The sequence below is a fragment of the Nilaparvata lugens genome, chromosome 5 (assembly GCF_014356525.2).
Source record: "Nilaparvata lugens isolate BPH chromosome 5, ASM1435652v1, whole genome shotgun sequence".
NCBI classification, from domain to species: Eukaryota; Metazoa; Arthropoda; class Insecta; order Hemiptera; family Delphacidae; genus Nilaparvata; species Nilaparvata lugens.
Genome location: NC_052508.1, coordinates 36,608,311 through 36,627,142, shown reverse-complemented (window position 1 = coordinate 36,627,142; position 18,832 = coordinate 36,608,311). Strand labels below are relative to the sequence as shown.

The 18,832-nt window shown below is 36.9% G+C and overlaps 3 protein-coding genes across 6 annotated transcripts in view; 1 reads left to right on the top strand and 2 right to left on the bottom strand.

Annotated features, from left to right (window-relative positions):
* Positions 1–559: 559 nt before the first annotated feature.
* Positions 560–3,912, bottom strand: LOC120351343. Of its 3 annotated transcripts, none has more exons than XM_039428275.1 (2): positions 3,465–3,912; positions 560–2,804 (listed from the first exon to the last, which is right to left on the bottom strand). In XM_039428275.1, the coding sequence occupies exon 2, from the start codon at positions 2,119–2,121 to the stop codon at positions 979–981; it is 1,143 nt and encodes a 380-aa protein (XP_039284209.1). In that variant the 5' UTR covers positions 2,122–2,804; positions 3,465–3,912; the 3' UTR covers positions 560–978. The 3 variants fall into 3 exon arrangements, with proteins under 3 accessions (XP_039284209.1, XP_039284210.1, XP_039284211.1); XM_039428276.1 differs by having other exon boundaries at positions 560–2,393; XM_039428277.1 differs by having other exon boundaries at positions 560–2,187.
* Positions 3,913–11,283: 7,371 nt separating this feature from the next.
* Positions 11,284–17,321, bottom strand: LOC111058024. The gene is made up of 2 exons (XM_039428272.1): positions 15,054–17,321; positions 11,284–11,402 (listed from the first exon to the last, which is right to left on the bottom strand). The coding sequence occupies exon 1, from the start codon at positions 16,990–16,992 to the stop codon at positions 15,058–15,060; it is 1,935 nt and encodes a 644-aa protein (XP_039284206.1). The 5' UTR covers positions 16,993–17,321; the 3' UTR covers positions 11,284–11,402; positions 15,054–15,057.
* A 179-nt stretch (positions 17,322–17,500) lies between these two features.
* Positions 17,501–18,832, top strand: part of LOC111058022 (syntaxin-8-like) — a 59,978-nt gene continuing 58,646 nt past the window's right edge. For both annotated transcript variants that reach the window (XM_039428274.1, XM_039428273.1), the window contains exons 1-2: positions 17,501–17,831; positions 18,202–18,393. In XM_039428274.1, the coding sequence (XP_039284208.1) occupies positions 17,800–17,831; positions 18,202–18,393 (224 nt within the window). In that variant the 5' untranslated portion in view covers positions 17,501–17,799. The remainder of the gene's footprint in view (positions 17,832–18,201; positions 18,394–18,832) is intronic.

Genomic DNA, 18,832 nt, shown 5'->3' with positions numbered 1-18,832 from the left:
AAACATCCATGCTGATTCAGTGTGTTTTTCAGCTCTTTATAGCTTTTTCCATCAGTTTTCAGGGTATCTATGTTGGTATCTCCCAGTATTACTATTTCGAAATTTTTTGAGGAGTATTGGTGCAACAGGTTTCCCATTTTCTCCAGATAGTCCTTAAGCGTTCCAGGATCAGGTGATCTGTAGGTGCCTACCACTATAAGGTTGGTTTTCTTCAGTTGAATTTTCAGAAGTATTGTCTCAAATGTCCGTTCAGAAGGTTGGAGTGATTCTTCAGGTATGATTTCATCTATTTTTAGGTTTGTATTATCCCGTTTGTACATGGCTATACCTCCCCACATGAGGTGTGAGTGGCAGAAGTTTGTTGACAGAGTGTAGCCTGGAATGTGTGTACTAAGGAGCTCCTCCTTTCGCAGGCCATGCTCAGAGAGGATGACCGGGTCGGGAGAATACAGGTGAAGTTCAATCTGCAGTCTATCAAGTTTCTGTTGTAGTTCTCTTTGGATATTTAGGTGGTAGATCTTGAGTTTCAGGTCTTTTGTTTTGCTATTCTGTCCTTCCCTTCTGGATCTCATGTGGTCTGTATTTTCATTTGGTTGTACTGTATTGTTGTGTGTTTCGGCAAAGCTATTTGAATTCTGTCTGGGATATTTTTGGATGACTTTCTGTTGTTGCTACTCCGCAGAATGGACTCCCGTGGTAATGTCTGTAGCTTGTTCTTCCTTCCTCAAAGGCCTTTTAGTCTCTTCCGGGTTAATGTGGACTCTCGTGACAATATTCGCGCTCTCAATTTCGGGATCATCAGCATCTCTGCCTTCGTTCTTCCCCAGCTGCAGGGCGTTGCATATAGCAGCTACCAGGATGTTTTTACCGTCATTGTTGAGGTGTGTGCCATCCCAATCCAGGTGCTGCCTGTGAAGTTTTTGGGTGTTGTCCAAGTATGATATTTTCAGCTGTTCGCTCAAAAACTTGTATGATTTGTTAGTCTCTTCCAAAAATACTTAGTCTCTTACAGTCCTCCCTGAGCGGAATCGAGCAGATATACCAGTTTGTCCTGGGAAATCTTTTTTGATTTGCCTCAATTGTCATCCAGAGAGGCCTCATTACATGATTAGGTGTCTTTGCTTTGGCTAAGTTATTTGTTCCTATGTTGATCACTACTTTGCTAGGTAAGTGGGTTCGGTTTTTTAGGAACCTGCTCATGTCCTGGATTTTTCCCCCTGGAATAACTTCAACAGCTGCATTGCTCACTCCTTGACTGCGCAGTATTTCGTCCACTCCTCTGAGAAGTGAGTCTCCTATAATGAGGGGGTGATCACTTTCAGTTTCTGCATCCGTTTGTGATGTATTAGAAGATTGTATATGCTTGTCATTTACCAGTGGACCACTGTGGCCGGTCTGCGTCATGTTTTGGTGTATCCCATTCACCAGCTCTCCAGCACTCTCCTCGGTCCTCCCCTGAGCTGCACCTGTAGATTGGATGGGCCGGTCACCTCCCGGAGGCCCCCTGTGATTGGTGTGCATCATGCTTGGCTCCAGCTCATCCACCAGTCTCTTAGTGATATCCTCGGTCTTCCTCCTGACAGGACAGTTTGATTCAGGGTGTATGCCCTGAGTAAATTCCAGAATTATATCTTCCAGTCTGTATATGGTGTCAGTTTTCCTAGCTAGGGTATCAGAGAGTCTTTCTCTGTCCTTCTTCAGCAGTTTGATTTCCTCTTTCAAGTCATCCATATCATTTCGCAGCATTTCGATTATAACCTCATAGTGATTGTCCTGTCTCTTTGCCTTTGCATTGTTACCCCTGCAGAACCGGTTGCTGACTGCCTTGTTGGAGTCTACAGTGGTATTCAGCATCATTGAAATATCAATTGCTTCATTGTTAATCCATTGTTTACAGTTGTCACACAGCCACACCGGATCAGTGGTTGTCCCCTCCTTCATCAAATCATATTGTTGGTCGGTGATATTAATGCATTCTATGTGATACCATTTGCTTATGTCACAGTCACAGGCGACAGCCTTGTCATTATCGTGGACTAAGTGTTGGCAGGTTTGGCACATATATTCTTGCAAATTTTTACCCTGTTGAGTTTTGTCACTGTGGTTATGCTTATTAGCCATAATTAACTGGATTATTTCTCCAAAGTATTTGACTGCTCCGAGTGAATTTTAAGATAGGACTAAAGTCTGCACCACAACAGTTATTTGAGTAAAGCAGAGATACATATATAATACACAAGTTTTGGTAATATCACAGCTAATATCACAGTTATTTTATGAGAAATTTTAATAATGATCGAAATAGTTTATCCTATACATATATATCACAGCCTTACACAGTCGAGAATAATTTTTCATGCAATTAATTGCAATTCGTTTATAGATGGAGTATTCTGCAATAGGTTTACGCAAGGTATTATATTTACCAGGTGTGTCGCCAAGTCAAGTTATTTACCATCAAAGAGATCGTATCTTAGTACACTAATATAAAAGTTTGTGAAGAATAAAATCTATGGCGACATAGACTGTTACTTTGCAGAAGTAGTAGACCGCTTTGTGAACTGGGTTTGCAAAGAATAGGAAATTTGAACAAGTAGAGTTTGTACTGATTTGAAGTCGAAATAGGTTATGTCATTTGCTATTTAGTAGTATCGAGTGCGTATAGCTCGAATTTCTGGTAAGACTTAAGCTTGCTGTATACCAATAATTCATACAATAAGCTTATTCAGAATAAATAATTATATTGGGCTTGTAGTGTTGGCTTGTCCAGCATGTAGAGTTACGTAGAGATCCAGATAAGCAATCTATATATATAAAAGCGAAATGGCACTCACTCACTCGCATAACTAAAAATCTATCGGATCAAAAACGTTCAAATTTGGTAGGTATGTTCAGTTGGCCCTTTAGAGGCGCACTAAGAAATCTTTTGGCAATATTTCAACTCTAAGGGTTGTTTTTAAGGGTTTAAAGTTCGTCTTTTAGCATGTATATTCTTCTTCTCCCAATCTCTTAATTATAATTGAAATTTCCATATCATATGTTACTATAGAACTATAATCTAGATAGAGTACCTCTTCGAAACAGTTGTTAACTGGCAACTAAATTAATAATTTTGTCAGGTTGGCATTAAGTTGAGTTGACTTTGTTAGGTTGGCACCAAGTTGAAGATTTAAATGCATTTATTGCGGAAAAATAATTGATTGGGCACTGCTACTTCAATCCTGGGAATATTATATTACTAGCCGTCAGGCTCGCTTCGCTCGCCATATCCGTTTAGCCAGAAGTTTAGTCTGAACCCCCGACTGGATTGTCCTAACATATGATAAAAATGCTCAAATGAAAAATGCAGGCGAGCGAAGCGAGCCTGCTGATCTCATTCTTGGACGATCCAGTCGGGGGTCCAGGGGGCAGAGCCCCCTGGCTAGACGGATATGGCTAGTAATTAATAATGGCATGCAGTTTACCTTGTGGTTGCATCGCTCAGCCTTCTTATTTAGATTAAATTCTCTAGAAGATCTGTTACTCACAAACACTTTCTTCTTGAAATTACTAGTAATTTGCACCTTAAAGCAATTTTTGGTACGCTTTTCTTGTTATAACACTAAGGTTGGCGTTGGCAATTACTGGTAATGGAGGTTACTTCTGAAAACTTGGTCAGATAGAAAAGCTTTACTGCTCAGACCTGGAATTTATTGATTTAACGAACAAGAAACTAATTTCGAGCAAGAAAAACAAGAATTTATCAACTTTACAAATAATTAGTTATTAATTAATCGAAAAATGTAAGGAGCTATGCGTAGTAGGTTTTGTCAAGCCAACTCAGGTGTACCAACCTCCTCCTTCAAACAGAGAAGAAAGAATAAAAATATTCCTTCTACTTTGTGCCAACTTTGAGGATGAACCTCCTTCTATAGTAATTTAAAAATGGAACAGGTACTACATTCTGTAACAGAGTATTAGAACAGTTTATTAACCTCCTTGGAACAGTTAACAGTATGATCGAGATGGCAATGACAAAATCATATAAAAATATAATGGTTAATATTTTGACGGTTGAATAAATTTATTTGAATGGACAAAATAAATTGAAGTTGAATGATTGATTATGCTAAGGATTTTTATATGAAATTTTTACAATGTGACACCAAAGTTCACCATCGAATCTCGCTACAATTAGGCGCGCTCGTCCAGGAGAGGGCATTTTTTTAAAATGTTCATGTAAAATCACACTACAGCTCAAACTAATTGGCCTAAAGACTTAAAACTCTGCACAAATATTCTTCAAACATGCTAGATGCACACTAAGAACGGATTTTGAGATATTTTGCCTCTAAGGGTTTCAAAGGATGAAAAAGGATCCTATTTAGTAAGGTTATGAACATGGTAAGGTGAATGCCATATGGAACTGAGATAATTGACACATAATATTCTAACATATGTTGTAATCATTGGAAAGCTTAAAATAATTTTATCAATCAGCTGATCGAATTTAATTTTCCATGAATAAAAAGTGTGAGCTTGCCACGTGTTTGTTCCATTGTTGTATGCCTGGCCAGTTCTTTTTGTGTCTTCTATCAGCTGTATAAGGAGTCTCATACATTCTGATTAGAAAAGAGCACAGATATTTCCTTTGGTTAGAAGTTTGTTGATAATTCTTTTTCAAATTCAAATTTTATTGCAAACAAAAATCACATTGACAAATTTCTTAATAGACAACAAGATCACAAAAACAAGATGTCAAACATAAACCTACATTTATTTGTAGCACAGTCAGAAAAAGACAAACTTGAGTAGGAACTAGCCGGAGTTCATTCAAAATAACTCATATTTTTGTGTTAATATTTTGTGAACAAAAAGTATGAGTGGATGAGAGTGTGAGATGTGAGTAATTTCTTATATTTGATCTAAATGGTTATTCATATTGTAGTAGTCGGGGTCACTTCAATCAAAGTTTTTTATTTTGTAGCTAATAAATTTCATACGTATTGATTGTCCATAATGTAAGTGATTGAACTATTCAAAATTAATGGCTTACTGGTCCTTCATAGAATTTATAGTATTCCTGGTGATTGAGCCTGTCTTTTTTCAGCGTTGACTATTAATAATAAAGCTTTATTTACAACTAGCTTACCTGGCAAACTTTGTACCGCCAAAAAGTCAATGTATCTCATGTTACACTTTACTTTATTTGGTAAATCATGAAATTTATCTGACAATCGATATTTTCATTTACATCTAAATATGGACTTCCTATGTGCTGCTTAGTCATGCAGCATTCATTATTCCCAAAACATATTCTTCTCAATCAATTGGTAGTAATATCTAACAGTAAAGTGTTGAATTTAAAAAAATAGATAGGATAAATCAGTGTTTCAAAGATGAATTCAATGTTTTCATAGTTGTTGATTGTCAAAAGATGGTCCAGGAAATATGCGATGTACGATGAATCACCAGGAATTACATATTCTTTCCATCTTCCATTTTAGGATGAATATAAGCTAAGCTAAATTCAAAAAAAAGTAAATTATTCTGACATTCTTCAGTAATAATAAATGCAATATGAACAACTCTCTTCCATGAGGTGAATAGTTTCTTCCAACATTTTCCGGTTACTCAATGATAGGAGAGTGATAATTATTTGTATAGGTCTTCTAAGGAACCATTATCTACAGCTGGTACCAATCAACTACACTTGACACTACATGATCATCTTTCCGTTCTTCGGTAGCCGCTGGGCCAACAATCTCGAAAATATAGGTCTGTGAAATGGATTAATAAATAATCATTATTAGCTACCCTATTAAAAGTTCTGTTAAGAAACCATCCCCAATATTCACACAACATATTCCCAAAGTTTCATGCCATTATGTCAAGTATTTTTCAAATCATAGGAAACAAACACACAAACAGACATTCATTTTTATATACATAGAAGATTTCATTCGTCTCAAACAAAAGCGCCTCTCTAAATGGAGATAGAATATGATAAGGTTGACAACTTTCAGTTTTGTTGTTTAAACTTTTTTTCAAATCACTTTCAAAAAGTTCATGTTGTGTTTGAGACACTTCTTGCGCTATCATAGTTTCACAACTATTCTGTTCCACACTCTTATCTCTTGCAGTCGTTAACCATATCTATAATAAAAAAAAGAGTTGGCTTATACACGTACGGGATAGGAAAATTATGTTTGACGCATCATCACGTCTGAACTACTGGACTAATTAGCTTGAAATTTTGCATATAGGCTGGATTCTTAATTAACCAATGATGGTTATAGGCCTATTTGAAATTCTTCAAAATTTCATCACGTCAAGTTTTCAGATTATCAAGTTTGAAAATAGATCCTTGCGAAGCACAGGTTCCTGCTAGTCTATATCTATAAAAGGCCAAGTCCCGACAGACTGAAATCACACCACAGCCCAAACTACTGAGCCTTAAAACTTTAAATTTTGCACAAATGCTTATGGTAGCCTCAAGACATCCACTGAGGAAGGATTGTGCCAGAATTTATTTTTTTTGAAATTATAACTTTTCCAAGATAACATTTTATTAGAGTGCTGGATTGACGTTGTGATTTTCTCACGGTATCGGAGTAGTTTCATGATGTCATTCCGCGCATTACGTAATTAAATTCTAATATTTCCTCTATTGTTTTCCAATGTTCTCTTAACCTAGCTCCGCAGTGCAGGCTGGATGCTTGGCAGAATCGGACTAGGCGCTGAGACAGCAAATAATAGCAGCGTTGGTGGGAATGCGAGCGGCCGAGCGGCCGCAGTAACATCTTCCACCCAGCAATGGTCGGCGTAGTTCCGCCTGGTGGACAGACGAAAGATCAATCCAGTCGGTTATTTGATCCCTCCAGCCAGGCTCAGCCAAGCAGCCGAGACAATAGAACAATGGTGTGACGGTCTTATTCGCGTTCATCAGCAGTTTTCTTTCTCACAATTATTTTGATTTTTGTGCTACCTATAATCAATAATAACTCCAGTCACCAGTAAAAAGTTTCCAGAAACGTGGTGTACTACCATATTAATGACTTTTCATGATGATTTTTAATTATTTAATTAAATTGTTGACATTCTGAGCCTTCAGGCTAAACTTGGGGTCGCTGAGAACGAATCTGTAATCCGAATTTCTCTATCACGAAAAATAACGAAAAAGACCCAGCTGTTGATCATCTGGCAACCGTTAATAGTCATCCTGCAATGCGGTCGAAACACTTCCAAGCCAGACACCCATCTCAAATGACAACAACGCCAAGCTGTGAGAAACCATCCTGTACTGCGGCGCTAGGTCTAGAGTACTTAGAATTGTTGTAGACGCAAAATCATCATAAAAATCAGTTGAACGTCCATTCTATTCTGAGTCTTCTACTTTGAAGTATTTTTCCTGTATTCTGTCCTTGTTAGTTCTATTCCTTTCTCGTTCTATTGAGGGAAATTATTGTCGTCCCCACCACGTCCTTTGTAATTTGGTATTTTTTAATGCATAATATTGCCAGCCCTGATACCTATTTTTGAGCCTGATTCGGTCAACTTGGAGACCTGAACAGGAGACCGATTTTAGATTCGGTAAAGTACAGACATTATTTTCTGAGATGATTTAATCATGACATATTCGTCTTGTTTTTCGTTCTCTCCTGGAGACTAAAATTATATAATTGGGAATCATGTATTCCATCAGTTTTTATCGCTTATCTTTTCTCCAATAACTTATTTATGAAGTAAGTTATTTTATTTAATTCAGAGCGGTTGACTGCTGCACTTTATTATTATTGTGAGCTATGGATTAGTGACAGTCGAAAACTCATTTAAGGGTGAGTAATGAATATTTTCTAGTATTGTTGTATTTATTTCAATAATTTTAATTTTACTCAATTTTGCAGTCTTACATCTGAGATGTATGACGATATCCTAATGTACAAGAAAGTTATACTGAATGGAGTATATTCCTATTTTTTATTGATACAGTCATTTATATCTCTGGAATTTTGTAATTGTGAGTAAAGTTTGGAATACTCACTGGTTGTACATCAACTGCAACTCTGTAACTGTTCATCATTCTTTTAACTAGTAATTTCTTTTCATAATACCATTCATTATAGATTTCAAATTCTACAATTAAAACCTATAATATTCCTCTAATTTTAATATTTATGTAAATTGTATGTATTGTATTCATTAGATGATTTCTTGAGAAATCATTCATTGAATACAATATTTAGTATGTTATCTATTTTAGCATTACTAAGTAGTTGTGACTTGTGTTGCAGGTTTTTTTTTGTGTGTGTGTGTGTATTCTTGAATACTCATTCGAGGATCGTGGTGTAAATATGCCTTGCTGTCAAACGAGGGCTTACGAATTCGCCGACCGAGATGGCCGGTGATATCGGACATCTGACCTTGCCGTGCGGGGCTGAAAGACGATCTTCGATCTGACGCCACTAGCCCGATGCCTGGAGGCCATCACCCTTCATCCTCATACATCACCCTTTGGACACCGGACTCGAAGACGACAGATCTTAGATAAGTACTTGATACCCCCACTACAATATCAGATGTGTCCCGTAAATTTGGTCTCTTAAAGACGTATTGTATTTGATCTCTTAAAGACATGAGTATTTGGTCTCTTAAAGACGTATTGTATTTGGTCTCTTAAACATGTGTATTCGGGCTCTTAAAGAAAGATTGATTATTAGATTATCCATGTAAAGATGTATTTGGTAATATTCTCATTATTATAAGAGCAGTCAGTCAACCGCATATCTATGTTTTTAATTCCAAGACCCTCAAACCACTAGAATTAGGATCACATTATTGATCAGATAAAAATCCGCAGACCTCAGGGCCTAGCACAATTTCAACAACTAAGCCTTCTCCGACAAAATCATTTGTCACCAGGAGATCGGTTTCAGGATTTTCAGAAATTTGCCCCCCTGAGGGAGCTGGGGCCCCCAAAAATTTTGTACTTTTCAGCAGCACATTGCACAGCAAAGTCATGAAGAACTTTTTTGTTCAGCTACGAAATATAATTAGATCTATGCAAAAAATACCGATCAGGAGCACAGGGGGGTTCAGGAGAGGGCATTTTTTGAAAATTTTGATGTAAAATCACACTACAGCTCAAAATAATTGGCCCCTTGTAGTGAAATATTGAATTGCATGCATCATGGCATGCTATTTATAATCCACTCGACAGCTCATTTATGATGAATAATTCTATAGTCTGATTTTTACGGTAATATTGGCGTATGAAGGAGGCTCCTTCTTCCTTTCATATTATCCTTGAAATGCAAAATTTCCAAAAAACCTTGTATATAGGCCTACGTCGACGTGCAATTTAAAAAGGGACAAACCTGTCAAATTTCATGAGAATCTATTACCGCGTTTCGCCGTAAATGCGCAACATATAAACATTAAGAGAAATGCCAAACCGTCGACTTGAATCTTAAGGTGCGTACAGATATATGCGCCGCGAACATGAGCAATTCACCTTTAATCAGCTGACTATATCTGTATTTTTACAGAAACGGTAAGATACAGATATAAAAAGCATGGCATCAGCTGATGCGATTATATTATCGAATGATGATACGCAGCATCAGCTGAATTCACTTTTAATCAGCTGACTATATCTGTATTTTTACAGAAATGGTAAGATACAGATATAAAAAGCTTGGCATCAGCTGATTAAAAGTGAATTGCTCATGTTCGCGGCGCGTAAATCTGTACGCACCTTTAGACCTCACTTTGCTCGGTCAATCATTTATCTGAATACTGCTGTTTTTTGTGGCATCCTCAAGATGACATTTAGTTGTTCAATCATATTTTGTTGAATAAGCAAAAATTTTCTCAGTTAACAATCGCAAGTAGCCTACCGTACACTTCAGAATTGTACCGTGCAAGAGCAATGAGCAAAATACTACTTTTTCAAAAACAGATGATTCAATCAGTGAAGAACATTGTTCACATCCTCATAGTCCTCAACAATACTCAGAGGCTCCATTACATACCGGTAGCGAATAAGTAGGAGAAATTTTAAGTCGATCAAGGTATCAGATAGTGACTATATAATGTGGACTAGTTTAGCATTTGCATAATTATTATGTACTACAGTGAGGTCCACGTGAGGCAGTGTTTGATTAGCAATGGTATTGATATCCTTTTCTTTCATTCAACAAAGCGGATAACGCTATCTCTTTCTTGCTTTACTCTGTTGCCAGATCGTCTTTCATCAATGTAGAATTAATAATTAATTAATAAAATATTTCATGCTTATTATGTAAATACATTATGAAACGAGAATGAAAAGTTAATTTTACATCAAAAAACCTGTATCTCCTACCGTCTATAGAAGGCATTGACAAGATAGAGGTTTTTTAGTCCTGGAATCTGTAAGTCCAGAACTTATCGATCCTGGGCTCGGAAAATGGCCCTTAATATTCCTCACAACTTTACAAATAATATTTCTTTTTAAAGGGAAATTTGACGATAGATCTAATTGATTGGGGATCCTATCCGAATTGTAAAACTACTTCTCTGTCACTTTAAAATTTTGATCCACCATTTTAAATCCAACTTTATTTTTTTTAGTTAGTTCATTGATACATGATTTCGAAACAGAATTTCAATATAAAATGAATAACGAAAACCTCACACACACACACACACATATATATATATATATATATATAATATATATATATATATACAAGTTATTCATATTTAAAAATACCATTATATCATATAAAAATGAAATGTACATTAAAAATCTGACAGATCAAACTTTTCTCTTCAAAGTGTAAAATATGTGAGTAGATGAAAAATTTCTCTTTACTAAACACTTCACGAAAAGTGTTTAGTAAAAATTGATGATTTAGAGTTCTTTTAAATTTTCTATGTACTGATTTATTTCATTTTTGTATCATTGATTCATTCATTCATCTTTGAATTCGGAATCGAAATAATGTATAATAATTGTTACCATTTTCCCATGAAAAAATTAAGTTGGATTCAAAATGGCGGTTCCAGGATGGCGGATCAAAATTTTGAAATGACAGAAAGATAGTTTTTTAATTCGAATTGGATCCTTAATTAAATCTATCATCAAATTTTCCTTACAGGAAAAATATCAAGCTGTTTCCATGATTGCCACCAACTCTATACTATATGAAATCAAGCAAGAATTATCTCATAGCTCCTTACATTTTTCTAATGTGAACATTTTGAGCTGCAGTTGATAAATATTGTAGTTTATGCAAGAAAATAAGGAAGTTTTAAATATGCAATTTGATAAAAACATATTTTATTCGCCTAAATTACATGGTGACAGAATTCTAAAACAAAAATTAAAAACTCTTCGGAGTTGATAAGGTAGAACTGGCGGTGACATCTCCATGTATCTGAAAAAAATTAATCAAAATAAGATAACGATTGAAACTATAATAAAATTTTTAATTTTTATTCAGAATCATAAAAATTTAAGTGAATCACAAAAATGTATCAATTTTGATCCAATAATCTACCTTACTTTATGTTGATATTGGCCAAGAATTTCTGGTTGGACACATGCAGAGAACAAGTTTTTAAACTGACCTGAAATAAGTATTTGAGCGTTCACAATTTACCAATAACAATTCTACTGAAAACAATTGAATTTGTCACATGAGCTCACTTGAGGACTTTGTGAGAATTCTTGATAGGATTTTGGAATTTCGTACAAAACATGCCATTGATCAACGTTTATCACATGTTTATTTTTTCTTCATTTTCATCGGTACTTGGAAAATAAGGTTTAAATTTGGCACACAGAGCTGTGATGATAATAATATATTTATTCTTGCAATAGAAATATCTGGAGTTAAAATTGTGAACATATATAAACCTCCCAATACGCAGTGGAGCAACTTGGTACTCCCAACATTTGAGCAATCTGTTCTCTATGTTGGGGATTTCAACAGCCACCATAGAGAGTGGGGATATGCAGCCAATGACGACAACGGAGAAAGATTGGCCAGCTGGGCTGGAACCAACAACTTGTCTCTTGTATTCGATGCAAAGGACTCGAGCACATTCCACTCTGCTCGCTGGCGTCATGGGTACTCTCCAGACCTGATTTTCTGTTCACGCGACCTATCTGCTCAGCCGTGCATATGGCGAGGAAAGTATTGGGTGATTTCCCACGTTCGCAGCATCGCCCAATCTTGCTATCTGTGGGTAATCAAATACCAGTGATAAGATCTTGCCCCCAACCAAGATGGAATTTCTCTAGAGCTGATTAGAGTGCCTTCACCACCAGTCTTAAATCTGTTATCAGATTTATTCCTCCTGCAGTGAAGAACTATGACCGCTTTGTGAAACTGATTATATCCTCAGCAAAGAAGGTTTCAGAAAAGAATACACTCCGGGATGGGATCAAGTTTGTGAAAATCTCTACAATGAGTTCAATGTAACTGGAAGCCCCGCTACTGCTGACCTCCTCTTTCAAAATCTGAACGAGTCACAAAGAGATAAGTGGTTAAAAACTGTCGAGGCACTGAATTTCACACATAGTAGCCGAAAGGCCTGGTCCTTGTTAAGGAAACTATCTATTGGTAGCACAATCAAGAAGCAGACAGGCTTGCAACCAAATCCAGATGCAATTGCAAAGCACATTGTGAGCTTGTCTAAGTCAGCTCACCAACCATCTGATAGAAAAATTTTAAGGGAGCTAAATGATATAAAAAAGAGTAGGCAAGCTCCTCTAGAAATATCAAAAGAATTCACCATAGATGAGCTTACAGGGCTATCATGTCCTTGTCTATTGGCAAGGCAGCTGGATTGGACAATGTCTTCCCTGAGTTTTGAAATATACTGGCCCTAAAGTTAGGTAGTGGCTATGTTGCTTTTCCAATGATATATTGATAACTGGTACCTTACCTAATGTTTTCAGAAAAACAAAGATAATAGCAGTTTTGAAGCCAGGTAAAGACAAAACGTGTGTTCAGAATTATCGCCCAATAGCCCTACTGAGTGTATGCTATAAACTGCTGGAGTGCCTTCTCCATAATAGACTGTGTCCAATTCTTAATGCAAGCATTCCAAGTGAGCAAGCTGGTTTCAGGCCTGGCCGTAACTGCTGCGACCAGGTCCTTGCTTTAAAAGCTTTCATTGAAAATGGTTTTGACAAGAACATGAAAACCTCAGCTGCATTTGTAGATCTTGATTAGGCTTATGACACAGTCTAGAGAAAGGCCCTGTTGGTCAAGCTTTACAGAGTTGTCCCATGTAAATCCCTGCTGCGTCTTGTTAATGCCATGCTTTGCAACAGGTTGATAAAGGTATATGCTGGCCAAGAAGAAAGTGGTTTCAGGACCTTAAGAGATGGCCTCCCACAGGGATCAATACTTGCCCCTCTACTATTCAATATTTACACTGATGACATGCCAGAAACAAAGTCTAAATTCATATATGCAGACGACATTGCTTTGGCCACACAGCACAAGGAACTGGAGGAAACCGAGGTGATGCTCACCAATGACCTCTCCTCTCTCAAAGACTATTTTAGGACCTGGAAGCTCAAGCCAAATCCAAACAAGACTGAAGTGTCCTGCTTCCACCTGAACAACAAGCTTGCTAATGCAAAACTTAAGGTGTTTTTCAATTATGTTCAGCTCAAACATAACGAGCAGCCCCAGTACCTGGGAGTCACATTGGATCGTTCATTAATGTTCAAGAGTCACCTATTAAAGACTGCAGCCAAGGTGAGAACCAGGGTCAACATTGTGAATCACCTCACTGGCTCCTCCTGGGGGGCAGATGCAAGAACTCTGCGAACTTCTGCACTGTCACTGGTCTATTCAGCTGCAGAGTATTGTGCCCTAGTATGGCTTAATAGTGCACATGTTAGACATGTTGATGTTGAACTCAACAGGGCCATGAGGACAGTTAGTGGCACACTCATGGCTATGTCAACACCATGGCTTCCGGTGCTTTGAAATGTTGCTTCTCCTGAAATATGATGCAGACGGGCTCTGATAAGAGAATATGAGAAAATCACGAAAGGGCCACAACTGCCAATCATGCAGGACCTTCTCCCTGGTCTTACTCGGCTGAGGTTGTGTCACCCTCCAATGCGAACAGCTTCCCAGCTGATAGCAGATGGCTTCTTGGTGACTGGAGCTTGGAATGAAGCTTGGCAGAGCTTTGTGGTCAGAATAGGACGTTGGTGAGCGATCCAACTCTACCTGTGGGTGGTATGAGTTTGCCAAGGAGAGAATGGGCTCTCACTAATCGTTTCCACACGGGTGTGGGAAGATGCAGCTACTGGCATGCCAAATGGAGCCTATCAAATGATGGGTCATGTGACTGTGGAGCTGAGATCCAGTCCATGAGTCACATTATTGAGGAATGTCCCATGCATCTTTTCCCGGGTGGAATGGTGGGCCTTCATGGCGGCGGTGTCGAGGCATTGAACTGGCTGGGTGAACTGGATTTGGTTTTGTAGCTTCGGGTATCAGCTTAACTTCATCTTTATAGCTTACTTTCTAAGCTACTCATACTTTTCAACCATCTCTGTGTATTTTTAAATATTGACATGAGCACTATTTTTTGATCTATTGTTTTTAATTTGTCTAGCTGACAAGGAACCATACGATATTTATAAAATGCAACCTGTGAACAGTTCACACCAAATATATTTTTTATTTCATTTTATAATTGAAATTTGATCACATCTTGAGCTGTGGTCCACTGCTGTTGTTTAGCTTACAGCGCATAAGCTGTCAGAGATATGGAGCGACGGCTACGTTGGAAACTGTGGAATTGACAATGCACATTATGTAGCATGGACGATGCTACACCTGTTTTAGGATGGACTGCTGGTACTGCATGGACTGATTGGTAAATATAAGAAGATAAATATCTCAAAAGACGTCACTCAAGCTATGTGCGGCGGTCTGAAATGGCTGCCAGTGCATCAACAAGATATTCAGCTAGTCTGTATTTTTTTGGACCTTTAATTATATAATATATAACTTATGACGTCTAAACATGTATTGAAGTTTATAACCTACCATATCAAAGTATTTTTTCTAGAATCATTCTGGACAGAAGGTTGAAATTGATATTGACATCACATTGGCAAAAGATATCTGCATTGATATTCTTAAATGTCATCATCAAATCCAAGCATATCGTTGAGCCAACCGAAACTTTGGATCCTGATTGATCAGAAGAGATGGCAGTCACTTGTTCGTCTCTGCTAGGGTCACTCCATTCTGGTTCATCCTCAATTTCCCAAACATCCAATAAGCATTCCAGAAATGAATTTTTTGATTCAAGCAATATTTTCTTGGAAATGTTCCATGGCGATTTCTTAGAAAGCTTTTCTTTATCTAATTTTTCACTCTTTAATGCTCTCTTTGAAATTGAGTTAAATAACGTTCCACAATCAATTTCATTTGAAATTATCAATGCACAAGATGATACAGAGTCATATTTTTGAGCACACTGCTTTTCCCAGGTTTGAAAGCTCTTTGTATGAAAGTCTAAAGCACAAGAATTGCTGTTGCTATCTATTCTCTGGCAGAATAGATCACCAACACTGGTTTGTCGTATCATAAATATGTTGCCAACAGAATAATAACTATCTAAACCAGAAAGACTTAAATTGCATCTGGATGTCACAGAAGGGTCTAAACAAATTGCCTCCAACCTACATTTATTGAGAGTGTCGTTTGGAGAAGGTAGATGGTAAGGGATACTGTTGTCATTAGTGAGAACACAGCAAACTTCACCTGGACTCTGGCTACCTAATGCTACAATCTCTTCCCCCTCAGTAGACTTGACTAACATTCCAAGAGATGGAGGAGAGTCCAACATGTGTGTCCAACGTTTCATGTAAGATTTTCTGAAATCTAATTCTAAAAGTTGGTGAGTTGTTGCTACATAGCACCTCTTATCGACTTGCTCACTTAAAACTGTATTGCAAATAACCTCACATGAATTGATGTGATTTTTCTTCCAAGATTGCCCATTATTCTTACTTAATTTATAGCGTACATCTTTCAAGCAAATCAAGTCCCTATTTGCAAGTAGAACCGTGTTTTCTGATAAGTACTTTACATTCCCCCAGTTATCTTTAGAACTAAACTCTACAATGTTTCCTTCAGATTTTTTTACATTTTTCCAAAAAGGAACCCAAATTTTCAAATTATTTGATGTGTCGAGAGTACAATATTCTCCATGAAGGGTTATGTTTGGAGCTATAGAGAGACTAGTGAGATTTGCAATGCTTTCATATTTGTGACACATTTCACCCCCATATGATCCATCACTTTCAATAGAAAAGAGGCAAGAAGTATTTTTTTGACGACTAGCAACTATATTATTGTAGGAGGTTATCTGGAAAATAGGTTGAGTACTTCCTGTATGAAGGCTAGCTTCACTTCCTAGCAGACACAGAGACTCTTTACGTTTTTCATCAAGTCTTACTGACTGCAATACAATAACGCCAGGAACACTATAACGCGTTAAAGCAAGTATTTTGGAATTACTCCTATCGATTGTCTTTAGATTTCCATCAGTGTAGTACCAATTGTATTTTCCAACAAAGTAGGGATCGGGATCTCTATCTAAATGATCGGCTAGTTTTACAACTCCAATTGGAAGACATGTACGATCAGAGTTTGAGTGATCAATATTATGCAGCGGATTTACTAAGTTAGCATCTAGAAGTCTGTTTCTATAAATTGACCACTTTTGTTTTTGATGCACTAGTTCCTTTAAAGGGTCGTGTCCATTGTTTATTCTCTCGGGCAAATGAACCGGTATTCCTAGTGGAACTACTGGGCAACTAAAAATAAATTTATAGTTAGAAACGTCTTCAACTTCTTTGTCATGGGTCTCGTCTCTCTGTCGATTCTTCACAACACTAGGGATACCGGAATGAGAATTATAAAAGTTACAAATAAAGTCATTTGACAGACTTTTTCTAAAACTGGTAGGATTCATTACGGTACTAAACAAGTGTTTTTCTCTATCGCGAAGAAAGATTTATAACATGTACAGTCGTGATTACAGCATAATAATAACTTGAAGTTAAATTATAGGTAGGTAGTAGGCTAGTAAAACAAAGTATTAAAATTACAAATTGTTCACCACTTGACATACATCTGTCTATCCGAATATTAGAATGATAAATAACACTACAACTATGAGAATTAAAATTCTAACACGAGAACACGACACAATTTTTTATAAGACATCTTTCCAGATTTGTCAAAGGAAAGCAATGAACAAAGAGGTTATGTTTCACTATTTTGTCTATTACAAACCACTCTCTGTCTCAGACAGCACCGTATCGCGCATGCGTTAGCAACGGGTTTGAATAACTATTTGATAACTGTGACCGTTGTTGGCCGTTACTCTGTATCTGAGACAAAGAGCGTCTTCAGTAAACACGGGTTGAAGTGTACGCTTTTGAACAGCTGATCGGCTGTAGGTTCTGGCCATGTAGATCTAGTAGGCAATGGTCAAACTCTCTCCTATCGTCCTATCCTAGATCCTAACCTAACTCACTTAACTGTATGTATTGTGGATGTGGAATTGTTGTTATATTTTTTTTGTTCTGTTTGTAAAAAGGTTTAGAAATATGAAAAATAGTTATCATTTTATTATTTCTGTCACTCCTACATCTTTTTTGTCTTGACATGTTGTGAAATAAATTATTGTAGATGAGCGGTCAATGATTAGGGTTGTGAACCCAAATAATAATATGTTTATCTATATTCACTGATTTTATTGAAAACTTGCTTAAAAATGTCTCTTGTTTTCTTGGAAAGCGATCCTTGGTAAGTGAGAACAGTCAATTTATAAACAGTGTACTTGAGTAAATAATAGAGGCTGTTTCAAATAAATAATTTGTTGGTATCTAACTTATAGGCTTAATTGAGATCTAGTTGAATATAAATATTTTTGTATAATTTCTATTATATATGCTTGTTTGTTTAATAATTGTGATTTACCAATTAATATAAAAACACGTTCAAGTTTAATGCAAGTAATGCCAGTTTTTATGCAATTGTAGACCTATTCATTCGAGAATCCTGAATCGTTTCAGTCATATGGTCTAATGCACCTGCGCCGTTTGACTGTTGAGAAATCATGAAAAATAATTACATCCAATATGTGGTGTTACTTTTTTAATTTCTTTATTTTCAGGCTTGCAGAATTTGATACGTGCGAAAATCTGTACAGAGATATAGTTGAACAATTGAATACAAGAGCAACTGAGCATCGGACCTCCGATAAATATGCTCAAATATCAGCATCTGTGCGTTTTCGCATGAAGCAGTATGCTACCGAAGTACAACAGTTGAAATTAAAGCTGGAGCAGGCATCTGCAAGTTCTCTGTATCCTTTGAAATAACATTGAAACAAGCTACAATCCAATAAGTGAAAGGTTCCTAACAGTGGCGTAACGTTTCCAAACCGGGCACCCCGCAAAAAAAAGAATTCCGGGCCCCTCTTCTAAAATCGTACCACCTTTCTCCAGTCCCCTTCTCCCTTAATCGCAAGCATTAAACTCTAATGTGAACGTACATCTTTCATGAGTTAATTACATAGCTTAGTTGAAGAAATAAAACTTGTTCTCGATTGAATTCTACAATTCAAGTCAAGAATGTTTTGAGCTACAAATATAGAATCCAGGAACTGAGAGGAACTGAACCACTGAATGCGAATGGGAATTGCAAATGAAATAATGAATTCAGTAAGCGATTATATAGTATTTATATTTACGGCGCCCCTTCCACACTATATGGTATATAGAAGGTCTGTATAATAAGTAACC

Bases quoted from the DNA above. Each gene is read 5' to 3' on its own strand.
- LOC120351343 (XM_039428275.1), bottom strand. From the start codon at position 2,121: ATGGCTAATAAGCATAACCACAGTGACAAAACTCAACAGGGTAAAAAT.
- LOC111058024 (XM_039428272.1), bottom strand. From the start codon at position 16,992: ATGAATCCTACCAGTTTTAGAAAAAGTCTGTCAAATGACTTTATTTGT.